General features: G+C 43.7%; 1 protein-coding gene across 2 annotated transcripts in view; it reads left to right on the top strand.

Annotated features, from left to right (window-relative positions):
* The window catches only part of LOC309559919 (protocadherin-11 X-linked-like), a 2,238,392-nt gene that overhangs the window by 239,828 nt on the left and 1,979,437 nt on the right, over positions 1-19,127 (top strand). For both annotated transcript variants that reach the window (XM_082263375.1, XM_082263376.1), the window contains exon 2: positions 4,195-4,762. In XM_082263375.1, the coding sequence (XP_082119501.1) occupies positions 4,223-4,762 (540 nt within the window). In that variant the 5' untranslated portion in view covers positions 4,195-4,222. The remainder of the gene's footprint in view (positions 1-4,194; positions 4,763-19,127) is intronic.

Genomic DNA, 19,127 nt, shown 5'->3' on the forward strand with positions numbered 1-19,127 from the left:
GAGTGTAAGCTCCTCTGGTACAGAGACTGATGTGACTGGCTCAGTGTTCTCTATATAGCACTGCGGTATATGTCAGAGCTATATAAATGTATAATAATACTGTGTGAATGTTGAGAGACATTAGAGTGTAAGCTCCTCTGGTACAGAGGCTGATGTGACTGACTCAGTGATCTCTGTACGGCACTGCGGTATATGTCAGAGCTATATAAATGTATACTAATAGTGTGGGACTGTGGGGAGACATTAGAGTGTAAGCTTCTCTGCTGCAAAGACTGATGTGACTGTGGGGGGACATTAGAGTGTAAGCTCCTCTGGTACAGAGACTGATATGACTGGCTCAATGTTCTCTATACAGCACTGCGGTATATGACAGAGCTTTATGAATGTATAATAATAGTGTGCGACTGTGGAGGGGCATTAGAGTGTAAGCTCCTCAGGTACAGAGACTGATGTGACTGGCTCAGTGATCTCAGTACAGCACTGCGGTATATGTCAGAGCTATATAAATGTATAATAATAATAGTGTATGACTGTGGGTGGCATTAGAATGTAAGCTCCTCTGGTATAGAGACTGATGTCACTGGCTCTGTGTTCTCTGTACAGCACTGCGGTATATGTCAGAGCTATAGAAATGTATAATAGTGTGTGATTGTGGGGGACATTAGAGTGTAAGCTCCTCCGGTAATGGCTCAGTTTATAATATTTTTTTGCTGCCTACCTAAATATAATAAAGGTGGACTGGACTCTCTGGAACCTCATAAAGTGCACTGGGTGCAATACATAAAATTTTACTCAAATGTTTTTTATCTTTAGCTATGTGATTGTAATTTTCTACTCTCATTGGACTTACATGAAAATACCCGTCAACCTTTTTTTCTTTGTAAGGATCCTTAGTCTGATTTTTTTTTTTTTTTTTTTGGTGGATTGAGCCTTCTGTCTGTAAAGAACTACGATGAGATTTCTGCCTGTTAAGAAAAAGCATACGTAGTCAGAAATCTCAGTTTAAATTATTTTTTATTGAATATGTGTGATTATAGGTGACACAGGCTGCATTAGAGAGGAGATTTATTTTATAGCTGGGAAAAAACTGCTGCTTTGTGGGAGAATTAAGTGGACGGATATGCTAACCTAGTAATTCAGTAAATGTTTGACTGGAATACGTTATTCTGAGAATTGTCCATTAATGTTCGGATACTTTGTGACTGTTTATTGATATCCAAGTGTTAGAATAAGCCGCTAAGCTAAGGGTGAATTGGGGCTAGCATGCCAAGAATCCAGCTGTAGACATTTACTATGGGGTTAAAAGTGTGTCATCTGACCATTACACCTACTATACGACAAGCTCCGAGGTGGGTATTGAGGTGCATCCAGTACAAAAGTTCATGACACTCAGAGGTCAAATCAAGATTTTTGCTGCATACAGATATCCGACAAGGCCAACGCGTTTCAGTGGAAATGCCTCCACAAAACACATTTTCCCCCATTTATCTGATACCTATATTCAATAAAAATTTTGATTTGACCTCTGAGTGTCATGAACTTTTGTACTGGGAGTCTCCTCAATACCAACCTCAGAGTTTGTTATCTACTGAGCAGCCTGGGACCATAACATGGTCCCTCTATACTATCCTTTATTGCACATCAGACCCTTTGAAGGAATAATGACTTTTATATTATCAAACACTATCAAGACCTTGCTTCTATTAGTCCAGCGATTTTACAACTACACATCAGTTTTGTACTATATGAGAAAAAGTAAGTGGGCTAGGAATCGGCCGATTATCGGCAAAGCCGATATATCGAGGGCCGATATGCACTTTCCCCGATATATCGGAATCGACCCCTGAGGTTACCGATATTGCAGATATTTTGGGAAACTGCTTGTACCGGAGTGATTCCTGCAGCTAGAGACATCACCCAGGTACCGGCGTCCATAGCCAACGGTCGGCTGTCTTGTAATGACAACCAATGTGGCTGGGAAGCTGCTCGGCTGTCATTACAAGGAGCGGGAGGGGACTTCCCCCCCCTCCTGCTGCCTTCCGCGGCTCGCCTGGGTCTCCCGCCTCACCGGGAGACCCAGGCAACCATCCTGCACAGCTGCCGAAGAGAAGACCCGATCAAAGCCGCATTCAGCTCTCATCGAGTCTCCATGTTAAAAACCCAGAAGTGATGTCATGACATCACTTCCGGGTACTCTGCGCCAAATTCTAAAAAATGACAGCATTCAAAACAGCCAAACTCGGCGTTTTGAATGCTTTTAAGTGCAGAGGAGGGGTTTGGGGTCTTTTCGACCCCCAGATCCCTCCACAAGACTACCTGTCAAAAAAAAAAAAAAAACATTTTAATGTACAAAAATATTGGCGCATATCGGCCGATACCGATATGCATTGGCCAAAATATCTGTATCAGTAACCGATATCTGTCGATCACTAATGTGGACCACCTCCCCACCCCTCAAAAATATTGAGTTCAGGTGTCACTATTGAAGGTGTCAGGACCCCAATCTGAACCGACAACTTCTGCTGTGCCTGGTGGTGTATCTTCCTCCTGAGCCAACTGGGATGCTGGACATCTTTCTAGACTATTCCTTCAACAATCTTGCTTTAGACATGGGTTCTCTTGAACCTTGAACCCTTTGCTCCTCCCCATGAACTTTAGCCATGCCTTTGCACTTCCTGTTTGCCAGATTATTGTGTTCTCTCCAGCCAATATCTTGTTCTTCTCACTCCTACTGCCATTTGTATCCCTGCTACTGCTTCTTACCGACCTTTGACTTGTTCTTCAATTAGGCTTCTGCTTGTTCCCAACCTGCAATTACTTGTTACTGACCTTTGGCATGTTTACTGACTATGCTTCAGTTTGATTCCTACCTACTATATTATTATTATTAAGGATTTCTATAGCGCCAGCAGTTTAAGCAGCGCTTTACAATATTAGAGGAAGATAGTACATATACAATACAATAAAATACAAGAGGATTAAGAGGGCCCTACTCAGAAGAGGTTACAATCTAATGGCTGCTATTGGCTAGGCCTAGGCTTGCTCACCTCCTATTGGGGCAATCCTGAGGACCATGACCTGGTACTAACATGCAACAAAACCCATCCCCACCATCAGAAGCTCTGGTGAATACTGTTTACTTCTTAGACTCTGTGCCTCGAGTGAGCCCATGTCATCCGCTGGGGCGACCTGCTTATGTACTTATCCAGATGGTCAGTTGGATCCTCTCTACTGCTATAGCTACTGGTCTCTGAGCCTGAGCCTGACCCCTGACTGTGACAGAAGGATACTGTTATTGCTACAACATATAAATACATTTTAGGCCAACCTTTTGATAAGAGTAGGGAAAAGACTGCCCCTCTGTACAAAGCCAGCTTCGTTTGGACATGATTTGATATGGTGGAGTGGCCTGCACAGAGCCCCAAACTCAACCAGCCTGAATACTTGCTGTATGAAATGAAATGCCAATTATTGGCCAGGTCTTCTCACCCAACATCACTATCTAAACTCACAAATGTTCTTATGGCTGCGTGTTCCACAGACACACCAACATTTTCTAAAAAAACATTTCCAAAACCATGGTCATTTTTATGGAGCTGGCCCCCCCGTTTAGGTGCTTTAACAACTTTCACTCCCAGATGAGTGAAATTTGTTAAAGCACCTAAACGGGGGACCAGCTCCATAAAAATGACCATGGTTTTGGAATGAGATGTCCCAACAAGCTCATATAGGTGTCATGGCCAGACGTTCACAATCGTTTGGCTATATACTATGTACAACTTATTGAAAAGGTTGCAAACACGTGAAGTTTTGTTGCTATTTTTCTATTTTTAAGTATATAAACTCATTGGTTGCTTAGTGACCAGCAAATAATTGCTTGAATTGTATCCAGATTTTTCTATTTGAGGCCTGATTGGATAAATGATGCACAGATATAGATGTATGCAGTTGTGTAACCTTGCCTTTTTAGATTTTGAAATCTCCATCTCCAGTCATAGTAACTTGTAAGTTGTTAGAGCACCTAAACGAGGCTCAGCTGTATGCCCATGGTTTTGGAATGAGATGTTCAACAAGCTCATATAGGTGTGATAGTCAATGTCCACAAATGTTTGGCCAGATAGTGTGCAACTCATTGCAAATTCTATTTGAATTCTCTTTCTCCAGGCATATTAACATATCAATTTCTTTTTTCAGGTGGGATATCTGAAGAATCGAATTGGAGATGGACTTGCTATCGGCGACCTACCTTTTGGCGGTATTTATAGCCTGTATCGTCTATGAGTCCGGTGCTCAGGAGAAGAATTATATTATACGTGAAGAACAGGGTGAAAATATATCGATTGGAAACTTGTTACGGGACCTAAACTTAACGCTTGACCCCGATATATCTCTCTCTACCCCTCTTCAGTTTAAACTGGTCTACAAGACTGGTGATGTCCCCCTGGTACGAGTCGAGGAGAACACCGGTGAAATTTTCACCACCTCCAACCGGATAGACCGCGAGAAGCTTTGCGCTGGAATATTTACGGAAAACAAGTGTTTTTATGAGGTGGAAGTCGCCGTTCTACCCGATGAGGTCTTCAGGCTGGTCAAGATCCGTTTTTTGATCGAAGACATCAACGATAACGCTCCACTTTTCCCCTCCACAGTCATTAATATCTCCATCCCAGAAAACACTGCTGTCAACTCTCGATACTCTGTGCCATCCGCCATTGATCCGGATGTGGGCAAGAATGGAATTCAGAACTATGACCTGCTCAAGGTTGGTATTTATGGATTATGACATCACACATTAACGTTTTCACTATGTAAGATCTTACCTTTCTCTTTTTTTTTTTTTTTTTTTGGAGAAACTCTAAAGAAAGAATAACATTTTAAAACTATATTTAGATTTCCAACACTTATCACCAGTATATATAAAATAAAACTTAATCACTAGCAAATGTATTCAGTCACCATGGCATTGCACATTAAAATTAATGTTAAAAGGGAAAGTTATGAAATTATTTCTGTAGGGGATAAGATATAGTAGAATAAAGAAAGGCAGAGGCTTAATGTTCTTATATTTTGGCTCTGATCATAAAGTTGAGGATATTGGCTTAGTCAGGTGTTGCTCAATTATTTATCCAAATAATATCTTTTCTTCTTTTTTTTTCTTTTGTTTTTAGTTTTGGTTAAAGAAGGGAAAAGGATTAGAACATTTTATCCTAAAGTGAACTGTCAATAGCACTGGAAGAGATAGTGTTAAGGTTATAGTTAGTGTTAGTTTTAAGTCTAGCATTAGGGATATGGTTAGGGATCCTCAATATCGAATGTTGTGTTTCCAAAATAGAAAATGAGGGAGCAGATTAGAATATTTTATCCTAAAGTCAACTATCAATGGCATTGGAAAAGGTAGTGTTAGGGTTATAGTTAGGGTTTATGTTAAGTCTAACATTAGGGTTTGGTTAGGGATCCTCAGCAGGGGCAGACTGGCAACTTTCGGCCCAGGGGGCAAGTACAAACCAGAGGCCCATGGTGCAGTGACTCAGCCCCCCCTCCCACTCTCCCTTTTCCTGGCCTCCTCCTGACCCTCATTCCAGGCTGAACCTCAGCTCCAGGTACTCTCTACTGACTGGCCAAATCTGGGTTCCCAACCTGGCCAGCAGGGGGCGGCTGGGGAGAGCTGGGACAGCTTGGTTGGGGCTGGCCAGGGAAGAAGAGTCTCCAGTGGGTCATGGAACTGGCCTTTGCTCAGACACAGTTTACATCATCCATGCTGGGGGTGGGGGGACAGGGGGAGAGGCTTGCACTCTGTCCTTGTCTTCAACCCGCGCTCAGTAGTTTAGCGGCAGGGATTTTTTACTTCTCTTCACCGGGTATCCTTTAGGTGTGTCTGTGGCAGAAGTGGTGCAGACTTTTTACAGGGCATCAAAGCGGCCCAGGGGGCAATTGCCTCCCCTGATCCTCAGTATCCAATGTCATGTTCAGAGCTTCTTGTCGTGTTTCCAGAATAGAAAATGAGGGAAAATATTAGAATATTGTATTCTAAATGAAATGAAAGGGATATTGTTAGGGTTAGTGCCAAGGCTAGGGTTAGGAAAAGGTTGTGGTTAGGGCGCCTCAATATTTAATGAAATGTTCCCAGCTAATGAGGGGATCCTTTTGGCACAATAACAGGTCTAAAATAGTTGAAAGGAGCTTTCATAACTCTCACAAGTCACTTAAAGCCACCCATTGCACCCTTAAAAACCACCAAAACCAATGTTTGCCCTAATTTTCTGTTGAGTTTTCAGAGCAGAAAATGAGGGATAATCGGTCCACAGATTTTACAACATAGCACAGAAAATACAGAAGTTTCAACTCTTCACCAGTCCATATATTAAATAAAAAATGTCTCTATGGCCACAAGTCAGGTGACCATGTTGAGAAGGACTAGGTGTGCATTGAATTTAGGGAGATAACTTCCAAGTCTATTTAAAGACCCCATGTGTGTTATTGTAATTACTTCTTAATACTCTTTTTGGCTAGAACTCTAAAGATGGCCATGGAAGTTGAACAATGGTTATTTCTATGAAAAAGCGACAACCACATATCTCCACTTAGGGCCACCATCCGACCTTTTTTTGTTCTGTACTCCATTCCGGTTGTCCCTTGCTCATCATTCTTTTCTTCACCCAGGTTCAGACCCACAAAATCTTCAGGAATATTATACAGTTGGCCAGTGGAATACATTGACCAACAAAACCCTGGCTAATAGGAGTAGGGCTTTTAAAACCGGTCTGTTGTAGGGCACAGGGTTAGCATTATTTTAAGTGCTACTCTTAGCAATCCCGGCTCAGTTGATCTCAGTATAGTAACGTTCTCCTTTTCTACATGTTATACTTTGAATGTGCATTTTAAAGTACAACTAAGTTCAACTAAAGGCTCCTATATAACACCCTAAACAGGTACCGAATTCAGGTACTATGTGATGCACAAGTCCCATAAAGTAAACAGTCTTCCTATCATGGTCAGGGATCAGGCTCAGAGGCAAGGAGCTATAGCAGTAGAGAGGTACCCACTGACCAACTGGATAAGTACAGAAGTAGGTCATCCTGGTAGATGACGAGGGCTCAACTGAGGTGAACTGTCTTGTCCAGGGAGCTGTCCATGATCCTGGATGGCTTAACAAGAAGAGAAACCACCAAATGCAACAGAGTTTGTAGGTTCAGACCTGGGTCCCGAAACCTTCAATGGAAACACGTGAACTCAATATTTTGGAGGGGATGGGAGGTGGTCCACATACTTTTCCTTATATAGCAGGTAACTGATGTGTAGCTGTAAAATCTTTGGACTAATAGAAGTAAAGTCTTGATAAATGAGACATCGTCAGACACAGCAGAGTGTGTAGGTTCAGACCTGGTTTCTGAAACTTCCTCTACCTTCCTTGACTGAGCCAAACCCTCTTTCATTTGTGTCTCACACGCTTCCCCTCCCAGATACTGCAGCTCATATGGCGCTTTTCCACTGCATGGGACCGAACGGTTCGGCACGCTTTTGTGCTTTTCCACTGCTGGTACCGCATGGTATAGTGTAGGAACGGTTCGGTACGGTACGGCGGCGCTTTTCCACTGCATGGAACCGGACGGTACTGTACGGCTCTGAAAAAACAGTACCTACTCGATTGTGGTTCCAACAGGTACCAAACTGGTACCATATCCCACAATCCTTTGCATGCAGACACTACTAGCCACTGATTGGTCAGAGAATCCCACCCACCCTGTTGTTATCCCACCCACTTAACTTTAGTACTACTTTAGTGGAAAAGCAAACCATACCGTACCGTACCGAACCGTTCCAACACCGTACCATGCGGTACCAGCAGTGGAAAAGCAAACCGGGCCAAGCAGGGCCAAGCAGGGCCAAGCAGGGCCAAGCAGGGCTGAGTAGAGCCGGGCCGGTACTTGCAGTGGAAAAGTGCCAATAGTAGGAGGGTTTCAACAACAAAGGCAGTGTTGTCAAAACAGAAAGCAGTGGGCAGGACTAGGTGTAACCAAGTGTTGATTGACAAGGTACAGGCATGTGAATTAGTAGTGACAATGCTGCAGCTGCAACATGTTTCATCCCATTGTAGTGCCAGCATACATTAGAGTGACAACTCTGCCCTGAATTCAAGAGCAGTGCAGCATTGTTGCCACATCACCACAGGAAGTTACATTAGGTGAACTTCACTTACTCAACAGGTACTTTTGTGACTTTGCAAGGGGACTAAGCAAAACTGTAGTTGCAGATGCACTTATAATTATGTGTTGCAGAATATTTTTTTTGTTATAGGAGGCCATAGTTCTACTTTAATGATAATGTTCTTTTTCAATATCCCCATTACTGCCCAGTGCAGAGAGAGCTCTTGCACTCGGAATAAATAAAATCTTTTTAATTGGTGTAACAAGATCAGAATATATTTTCCCTTTATAATTCTTGTGGCAGACTTAAAAAGCATTTTTTTTTTTTTTCAAACCTCGAAGATGAGATATGGCTCCCAAATTGACACCCGCTAGTTTGTCTTTGCTAATGGGAATCTCGTTCAGAATAAATGACCAGGCTGCAGATTTATTAGCATCATAAAAATAACTTTCGTTCCCCTCTTTTTAAATCAATGTGCCAGTGTTGTGTAAGAAACCATGACCCACATTTGAATTGGGCAACGCGGAGTCATTAGCAGCTGGTCTTAGGATATTGTAGCATGAGTCATTGGCTATGCTTAACAATCATGGTTGTGGCTAATTACATCAACACATGCCCTTAAAATATTACATTTTGGGAGCTGGACCAAGGGTTCGGAAATGTTAGCCAAATTAGTATAGGATCTGCAGAATGGACACTGCCAAGGAGCAGCTGGGGCAAAAAACAAACTCTCTCTCCCCTGACTGTCCTCCTCTGCCTCTCTCCCTTTCTCTTTCTCTCTCTCTTCGTTTGCATCTCTTTCCTTCCCTCTCCCCTCTCTGTCTTCCTTTGTCTCACTCTTCTTTTTCTCCTTTCTCTTTTCGTCTCTATCTTCACTCTTTTTTCCTTCACTGTCTCTCCTTTCTCTCTTTGTTCTCCTCTGTCTCTATCTTTTCCCTAACTCTATCATTACTCCTTTGCTTCTGTCTCTCCTTCTCTTCTCTACCTCTCTCTCACTCCTTTCTTGTTCCTTCTTGTCCTGTCTCTCCTTCTCTCACTGTCCTTCTCTGCCTCTCTGTCAGTGCCCTCTCTCTCTCTCTCTCCATCGTCTGTGTCTCCCCCTTTCCTCCTCTCTCTCTGTCATTCTCTGCCACTCTTTTTCTCCTTCTTTCTCCTCTATCTGTCCTACTTTGCCCCATCTCTCTCTATCCTATTCTGCCACTCTCTATCCTCTCTGCCCTCCCCTAGCTCTCCTTCTCTCCCTCTTCTCTCTCTTCTTTTCTCCCTACCCTCTCTATCATCCTCTCTTTGCCCCCCTTTGCCACTTTCTATCTTCCCGTCTCTCTCTTTCCTTTCTCTATTTGCTTCTCAGTCTCTGTCTCTGCTCTCCTCCCCCTTTCCTTTCCTTTCCTTTCCCTTCCCTTCCTCTCCTTTCCTTTTTTTTTTCCATTCCCCTTCCTTTCTCTCCTTTTCTGCCTTTCTTTCTCCCCTACTCTTTGTACACTTTCTCTCTCTCTCTTTGTCCTCCTCTGACTTTCTTTCTCTCTCTCCTCTCTTTGCCCCCCTTTGCCACTTTCCCTCTTCCCGTCTCTCCCTTTCCTCTCTCTATTTCCTTCTCAGCCTCTTCCTTCCCTTTCCTTTCCTTTCTCTCCTCTTCTGACTTTCTTTCTCCACTACTCTTTGTACTCTCTGTCTCTCTGTCTCTCTCTCTCTTTGTCTCTCTCTCTCTCTGTCCTCCTCTCCCTCCTCGTTCCTTTTCTCCTTCCTCTTTCTGTCCTCGTATGCTTTTCTTTCTATCCCTCCCTCTATGTACCCCTTTGCCACTTTTTCTCTTTCCTTCTCTATCTCCTCTTTCCTCTTTGGCCTCTGTCTCTCCTCCTCTCTCTATCCTTCTCTGCCTATCTTTCCTTCTGTCTCTCCTCTCTATCTTCTGCTCCTTTTCCCTTTCTCCTTTCTGTGTCCTTTTCCTCCCTCCTGTGCCCCTCTTTCTCTCCTCTCTCTTTTCTAAGTCCTTCTCATTCCTCCTCTTCCTCTCTCTTTTCTCCTCTCTTTTTCTCCTTTCTATGTTTGTCTCTTTCCCACTCCACCCCTGTCTCTCCTTCTTTTCTCCTCCTCTGCCTTTGTTTCTCTCCTCCACTTTCTCCTTTCTCTGTTCTCCTCCGCCTCCCCCTCTTTCTTTCTGCCTATTCCTTCCTATCTCTTCTCCTTCCTTTCTCTATCTTCCTTTCCTTCCCATCTATTATAAATGAAAGATGGATGTTTTGGCCAGGGATGGCCACGTTAATCCAACAAATTGAACATGAAATTAAGAAAGACATAATAAATCCCCATTACTTTTGGATTGTTGACCTTCGCTGTTTCCTGCTAACAATGATCTCGTTAGTCTGCCTTGCTGCATGTTATATGCAGGTGTTTATACATTATTTATTCTTTCCATCCTCTAAGTTGTTTTTTGTTTTGTTTTTTCGTACTGTTTCTAATGATGCGCTCGGCTCGGCTGTCTAAGCCTCATCCCATCCTGCTAGGCCAGAGGCAAAAATGTTGCCCCAAGACTTGTGTAGACTTTGCGTTCGCCTTAAAGTGACTTGTCACCAGGCTTTATCACAGTGGTGGCTTCAGATCAAGACGTAAGGGTATGTCTAGAGATGAAACAATAAAAACAGAATATTTTAGTTTTTATCCAATCCACCGTTCTTGGGGGAAGAGAGCTATTTTTGTGTTGTTTCTAGCTGTGTCCCTTAAGGTATTTGTGATGAATCACCAGCAGAGTTTAGATCTAAACTTTCTCATTTTGTTTCAGCTTGGGCTTCAGTCTTTTGTATGGTCAAAGGACAAGTTCACTTTAACTGCTTGCAAACAGTAGCGGTAAAACCCCACAGTTGAGCCAAATTCATACCCCCAACTGCTCCCTCTTTAGATGCAGAGGCAGCGGTTGGCAGGGCTGGATTAAGAACATCATGGGCCTGGTGCTGAGGATTTTGGTGGTTCAGGGCTTCAGGTATGAATGAACACAGTCAGTAAATGGTAAGGATCAGTACCCAGAGAGCAGGGGGAATCTGATGGACAGTTTGGGGTGAATGGTGCAGAGGGTGGGGGCAATTATAAGCACTGATCTCCCTCTATGGCTCACAAAGAAAGCAGCTGAAAGACGCAGGAGGGAGAGGAGGAGAAGCAGCTTTCAGTTGCTTCATAGAGAGTCAAAGAGGGTGATTGGTGCTTGTATTTGCCCCTACCACCGCACCGATAAACCTCCCAGTGTCATATCTCCCCTGCTGCAGGTGCCAGGAGCCTCTCATGTGGCCCCCTACTGGCCCTGAGCCGAACAGTAAGTCTGTCCCTACTGGGCCTATATTAAAGTAGGGGCCTGGAGCTGCAGCTCCAATAGCCCCTACGTTAATCTGGCCATGGCGGTTGGGAATGTACACATTTTGCAGCTTCAATTCTTTGCTGGAGCCGGATATATACCCCCGTGGTTGCAATGTGTTTGTTCAGAGTTCAAGGGGTTAAAGCAGATGGTGAGGAGGTGATACAATGCCTCCTCACCACATGTCAATGTTCTCTGGGGAGCAAGCTCAATGTGGAATCATCTTCAGAGACCAACACTAGTGTTAACAAGCCTAAGGGTGGCCAAACAGAACCCAACACTTTCCAATAGGATTTTGCTTGTGCTAGTTGGACAGTAGAGGAGATTCCATCTTAATAAAGACTGAAAATCGTGTTATAATAGGGCTGTGAACACCTGACCGTCACTCCTATAGGAGCTTGTAGTAGGACATCCCAACCCAAGCCATGGCCATTAATATGCAGAGACCTCCATTTGCAGCTATAACAGCCTCCATTCTTATGGGAAGACTTTCCACAAGGTTGTGGAGCAGTGTTTCTCAACTCCTGTCCTCAGGACCCACTAACAGGCCAGGTTTGCAAGATAACTGAAATAGATTACAGGTGATATAATTTGCTGCTCAGTAATTGAAGTATTCTGATCTGCATTTCCCCAAGGTAATACTTAAAATTTGGCCTGTTAGTGGGTCCTGGGGACAGGAGTTGAGAACCACTGTTGTGGAGTGTATCTGTGGGAATTTGTTCCCATTGGTGAGGTCCAGCACTGATGTTGTGGAAAAAGACCTTGCTTGCAATGGGCTTTTCAATTCATTCTAGAGTTTATGGCAGGACACTCCATGGTACTATACGGTACGGGATGCACAGGTGTTTCATGCATCCCCATGCTGGCAGTCCCACTGATGTCAGTCAGAATGCAGTGGCTACACAAACACAGACGCTGCTCCCAATTAGAAATCTGTGTGGGTACACGGCCCCTGAATGCAGACAGTGTGCATAGTGTGGGACTTCCTGGTTAGGGATGCACAGAACACCTCTGCATTCCTGTGCAGGTAAATATGGCCCTTCATAGGTGTACAGCAGTGATCTTTAAATTGTAGCCTGTTGGCTGGAAACGGCCCTTTGCTGGCTCATGGGTCACTATTCTTCCTACTGACACCAAAGAGGGGGCACAGTTCCTTGCACTGACGCCAATGAATGGAGACTATCCCTCCCATTGATACCAATGATATGGCACTATTCCTTCCACTGACACCATTGATGGGGCTACTATTCCTTCCACTGACACTATTAAAGGGCCACTATTCCTCCCACTAACACCAATGATGGGGCACTATTCCTCCCAGTGAAAACAATGATGGGGCACTATTCCTCCCACTGACAACAATTACAGGGAACTATTCCTTCCACTGACATCAATGATGGAGGGAATTCAACAAAGACCAACAATAGGGCACTATTTCTCCCACTGCCACCAATGATGGGGCATTATTCCACCCATTGATACCATTAAAGCGGTACTATTTCTCCCACTGACACCATTGATGGGGTAGTATTCCTGCCATTGATACCAATGATGGGACATTATTCCTCCCACTGACACCAATGATGGGGCACTATTCCTCCCACTGACACCATTGACAGGGCACTATTCCTCCCACTGACACCATTGAAGGGGCAATATTCCTCCCACTGACACCATTGAAGGGGCACTATTCCTCCCACTGACACCACTGAAGGGGCACTATTGCTCCCACTAACACCATTGAAGGGGCACTATTCCTCCCACTGACACAACTGAAGGGGCACTATTCCTCCCACTGACACCATTGAATGGGGCACTATTCCTCCCACTGACACCACTGAAGGGGCACTATTCCTCCCACTGACACCACTGATGGGGCACTATTCCTCCCACTGACACCACTGAAGGGGCACTATTCCTCCCACTGACACCATTGAAGGGGCACTATTCATCCTATTGACACCATTGAAGGGGTTACTATTCCTTCCCCTGGTAACAGCAATGGGCAGTATTCCTCCAACTGACACCAGTGATGGGGATACTATTATTTCTCCTGATACCAATGATTGGGCATTATTCTTACCACTAATTCAAATGATGGGGCATTGTTTACTGCCATTGATGCCAGGGCATTTTCTACTTACACTGACCACAGCCCACCCCCCCCCCCTCAAAGTCTAAAGGACAGTAGATTGTCCGTCTGTTTAGAAAGTTTGGAGACCCCTGGTGTACACTATAGTACATGTGAACGAGGCCTTATGGTTTTCATGTCCTTTAGCCAACACCAATTTGCGTGCAATCTGTTCCCAATCTCGTTGCCCTTTGTAGATTTTAGACACCTATATTTTAGCAGGTGCAGCTCAGCATTTAATCAGCCATATATTTAGTCTTGGAAGGAACAAAAAAAGGCACAAAGCAGACTTTCATTTACGCTCCTAAAGAGCACCAGTCTTTTTTTATCCCGCGCGCTACCTCTCGCGGCGCGTAACAATGTCTTCTGAAGACGCGAGAAAGCCTTCCAGCAGCTGCCGCGGAAAAGTTTTGGCACCCGCACAATGGAAAGAGTCTTCGCCAGGCAGGCAAAGCGAAACCGATTTCATCCCGTGGAAAAGCGCCCGCGAAGAAAGCCTTTCTCCCCCCCGACCTCACGTGAAAAGCGGCATAAAAAAAGGAGCCTTAATGCTTTTGTTGGAACAGCTGGGATGCTGTAAAGTTTAGTGATCACCGTAATAAAAAGTAGAGCTGTCGGGAATTAACGATCCATTAGCAAATGTCTTGTTCGGAATTGTTTAAAAAAAGGGGGAAAAAAAAAAAAGCTGTTGGTAGACGGAGGTGATATTCCCTGCTCAGGGCCCGCTGCGCGTTTAAACTTAATTTTATTGCATCGGTGTCATGAAAATCCGTTGTAAGAGAGTGGAGTCAATGGGCCGCGTCCAGCTGGCCGCGCGTCACCCATTATGAGAAGTTTTCCAATGAAAAATGATATACGGCACTGATACGGTCTGTAGCAAAGCATTTAAAACTGACCTCCGGCCTCCCCTTCAGTCTTGCGCGGTTGTAGCGGCTTCTCTCCTGGACTGAAATGGCTTCCTCTGATTTCACTGCACACCGTGAGATGTCACGTGATGTCAGAAGGGGGGCGGTGCCCCCGGGTGACATAGCCAGGTGACCCTGCACCTTGCCTATATAGGAAATGTCAAAACGCAGAGCGGGCATACGGCGGGAGGCCTCTCAGGAGGCGAGAGCAATTTTTCTTTTTTGGGTCCAGTGGGCGACGTGATTGATGATGGATTTACATCGAGGGTCAATATATATATTTTTTTTAACCACTTGCCAACCGCCAGCAGTACATCTACCGTGGCAAGATGGCTCTGTCCTGTACGGACCCCTAGTGGAGGTTACAGGGGGAGCCAATCAGTGGCCCCAGAGGCCACGATTGCCACTGGGCACCCCGTGGAGGCAGAATGGCGGTCTGCCATTGTAAACACGGCAGACCGCTGTTCTGTCAGTTATGAACACAGGGATCCTCCTATTTAGGAACCCAGGTCTCTGTGTTCATGCAGCAAGCCCATCCCCCACACAATGAGAAAGAACCCCCTAGGGACACATTTAACCCTTTGATCGCCCCTGGTGTTAACCCCTTCCCTGCCAGTGTCATAAGTACAGTAACAGTGCATATTTTTAGCACTGATTACTGTAGTAATGTCACTGGTCCCCCCCAAAAGTGTCAAAAATGTTAGGTGTCTGATCTGTCCACCGCAATGTCGCAGTTCTGCTAAAAATCACTGATCGCCGCCATTACTAGTAAAAAAACAAATAAATAAAAATGACATAAATCTTTCCTCTAGTTTGTAGGCCCAAAAACTTTTGCACAAATTAATCAATACACGCTTATTGTAAAAAAAAATTACCAAAAATATGTAGCAGAATACAAATTGGCCTAAAATTATGAAAACATTTAATTTTTACATTTTTTGGGGGGAATGTTATACAGCAGAAAGTGAAAAATATATATATTTTTTTTTTTTTCAGAATTGTCCTTTTTTTTTTTATAGTGCAAAAAATAAAAATCGCACAGGTGATCAAATACCACCAAAAGAAAGCTCTATTTGTGGGAAAATAAGGACATCAATTTTATTAGGGTACACAGGACTGCGCAATTGTCAGTTAAAATAACGCAGTGCCAAATTGCAAAAAATAGCCTGGCCATTAAGGGGGCAAATCCTTCCGGTCCAGAAGTGGTTAAACCAAAAACCTTACTTTCAAACCACAAAACTGCTATCATTATTCAGTGACAAACTTTCTAGTGTACAATAAAATAAAATAAAACAAATGTGACAGTCCCAGATGACTATAATGCAATAAGTAGTGCTTTTCTTCTTTTAAATATTTTTCCCTTTAAATGTTCTGCTCATATTCCGCAGTTTTTCCACCTTCACCCTTGTGGATTTCAGTTAATACAATTGTGCGGTGACTCCCACCACCTTTCTTTACTGCGCTCACCTCCAGTTTAGACCTCTTTCCAGGTCTAAAATTGCCTTCCCATGCTGGGAATAACTCCAGGCTCCTCAACTGTTGAATCTCCTTCCACTCTTCTCTCTCCTTACTGATCTGGCTTTGTCTGGACTTCCTTTCCTCCACGATCCCTCAGTATAAAAGATACACTCCCATTGTAATGATAAATTAAATAATACAATGCAGGAAGTACCGGCATGGTTAACAGAAGATAGACTTAGAACTAAACTAGAAAAACTTAACATAAATAAATCACCGGGACCGGATGGCTTACACCCGAGGGTACTTAAGGAACTTAGCCAGGTGATAGCCAGACCATTATTCTTGATCTTTAAGGATAGTCTACAGACGGGTATGGTGCCAGCTGATTGGAAAAAAGCCAACGTGTTACCAATATTTAAAAAAGGGCCGAGATATATCCCGGGTAACTATAGGCCAGGCAGCCTAACATCTGCAGTCTTCAAGATTTTGGAGGGGATGTAAAGGAACTATATACAAGACTTTAGTAATGAAAACTGTATTATTAGTAGTAACCAGCATGGATTCATGAAAAAACATTCTTGCCAGACCAATCTATTAACCTTCTATGATGAAGTGAGCTGCCATCTAGACAAATGAAGGCCTGTGGATGTGGTGTATCTGGACTTTGCAAAGGCATTTGACACCATTCCCCACAAACGCTTACTGTACAAACTAAATGTATAAAGGTCAGAGTAAAGGAAGGAAGGAGCTGAAGGAGGCAAGTGGAGGAAGAACAAAAGGCAGGGGGGAAGAATGGAGGGTGGAAGGGAGGGAGAAAGGAAAAAAAGAGGAATGGTTGGATTGAGGTAGGTGAAGGAAGGAAAGAAAGAAGGAAGGAATGGAGAAAAGAAGGTAGCAAGGACCAGTAGAGGAAGGAAGGAATAGGTAAATAAAGGTCAAAGTAAAGGAAGAAAGGAGGCAAGTAGAGGAAGAACAAAAGGCAGGGGGGAAAGAAGGGAGGGTGGAAGGGAAGGCGGAAGGAAGAAAAGAGAAATGGATGGACGAAGGAAGGAAGGAGAGGAAGGAAGGGAAGGAAGGAAGGACCAAGACAGGTTGAGAAGGATAAAAGAGAGGATGGAAGGAGGAAGGGGCAGAAGAAGTAGGAAGAAAAGAAGGTACTAAGGCTCGGTAGAGGAAGGAAGGAAGGAAGGAAGGAAGGAAGGAAGGAAGGGAGGAAGGATGGACGGACTGAGATAGATTGAAGAGGATAAAAGAAAGGATGGAAGAACGAGATAAAGGAGGAAGAGGCAGGAGAAGAAGGAAGAAAAGAAGGTACTGAGGATCAGTAGAGGAAGGAAGGAAGGACGGACTGAGGAAGGTTGAGGATGAAGGAAAATAGGCAAGACAAGAAGGAAGAAGAAGAAGATGAAGGAAGAAGGGAGCAGAATGAGGAAAGGAAGGAAGAACTGAGACAAGTATAGGAAGGAAGGAAGGACATTGGGGAGGAAGGAAAGAGCAAAAGGAAGAAAAGAAGGAAGGAATGGACTGAGGGAGGTAGATGAAGGATGTAAGGAATGAAGGAGGGAGAGAGAGCATGGAAGGAAGGAAGAAAGAAAGTGAAGTAAAGGAAAAAAAGAGTTAAATATGAAGTATTAATATATACGAAGGGTCTTCAAAACTTTTTAAATGAACTCTTGTATTTAGTAGGAAGAGAGGAAGGAAATATTGTATTTGGAGATCAGCGTGATATTAAGGATCTGTTCCAGCCCAAACTTGTAGGCTGCAATCAGAGGAGATCTGACTGCTTTGATCAAACCAGATCCACTCCTTCACCTTTATTCAGGTGGTTTGTAAATGCCTTGATGAGCCCTTTTGATAAAAGTAATTTCTTGTTTTATAATCCCCTTGCCCTTTAAGTAGAATATTCTTTGTTCGGCATTGTTCGGGAAGCCTTGCTGTTTTGCCTTTTTTCCTTTGTACATATCTGACATGCGATTGTCTCAGGACGCCTGGCTGATTCAAGGCTGGGTGATGGGGCTTTGATGATTTTTTTTCTTTGTTTTGTGTGCTGTTCCTTTTTTTTTATTATTTTATTTTTTTGAGCTTATTAGGAGGAAGGCAAAAAGAAAACCAGAGAGCTTCCAGTGACTTCTAACACGTTCGATTTAGACATTGTTTATGGTGCGGTGCACGACGCCATGCCTGGATATTAGAGAGTGCATTTGGATACTTAGAAGGACACGGCGTTTGATTGGAAAAAGAACTGTGCTTATAAGTAGTGACAGCCACTAACAAGTATTGTCCTCCACATCCAATTTGTGACTACACTTTGTGTCAGCATCGATCATCTTCCTCTTCTGAATAAGTAGGTCACCTGGAGGCATCACCTTCCAACCGACAGTGTACCTAGATGAAGCAACATACAAAATGAACACAATATAATAATATTAAAAATTGACAGTGGTGGAGACATTAGAGTGTAAGCTCCTGTGGTTTAGAGGCTAATGTGACTGGCTCAGTGTTCCCTGTACAGCACTGCGGTATATGTCAGAGCTTTATGTATGTATAATAATAATAATGTGTGACTGTGGGGGGATATTAGAGTGCAAGCTCCTCTTGAACAGAGACTGGTGAGACTGGCTCAGTGTTCTCTGTACAGCACTCTGGTATATGTCAGAGCTATATAAATGTATAATAATAATAATAATAGTGTGCGACTGTGGGGGGACATTAGAGTGTAAGCTCCTCTGGTACAGAGACTGATGTGACTGGCTCAGTGTTCTCTGTACAGCACTCTGGTATATGTCAGAGCTAAATAAATGTATAATAATAATAATAATAGTGTGCGACTGTTTGGGGGACATTAGAGTGTAAGCTCCTCTGGTACAGAGACTGATGTGACTGCCTGAGCGTTCTCTGTACAGCACTGCGGTAAATGTCAGAGCTATATAAATGTATAATAATAATAATAGAGTGTGACTGTGGGGGGACATTGAGTGCAAGAAATGTATAATAATAATAGTGTGTGACTGTGGGGGGATATTAGAGTGTAAGCTCCTCTGGTACAGAGACTGATATGACTGGCTCAGTGATCTCTGTACAGCGTTGCGGTATATGTCAGAGCTATATAAATGTATAATAATAATAATAGTGTGTCTGTGGG

This window comes from Pelophylax lessonae, assembly GCF_965119305.1.
Source record: "Pelophylax lessonae genome assembly, chromosome: 7".
Lineage (NCBI taxonomy): Eukaryota > Metazoa > Chordata > Amphibia > Anura > Ranidae > Pelophylax > Pelophylax lessonae.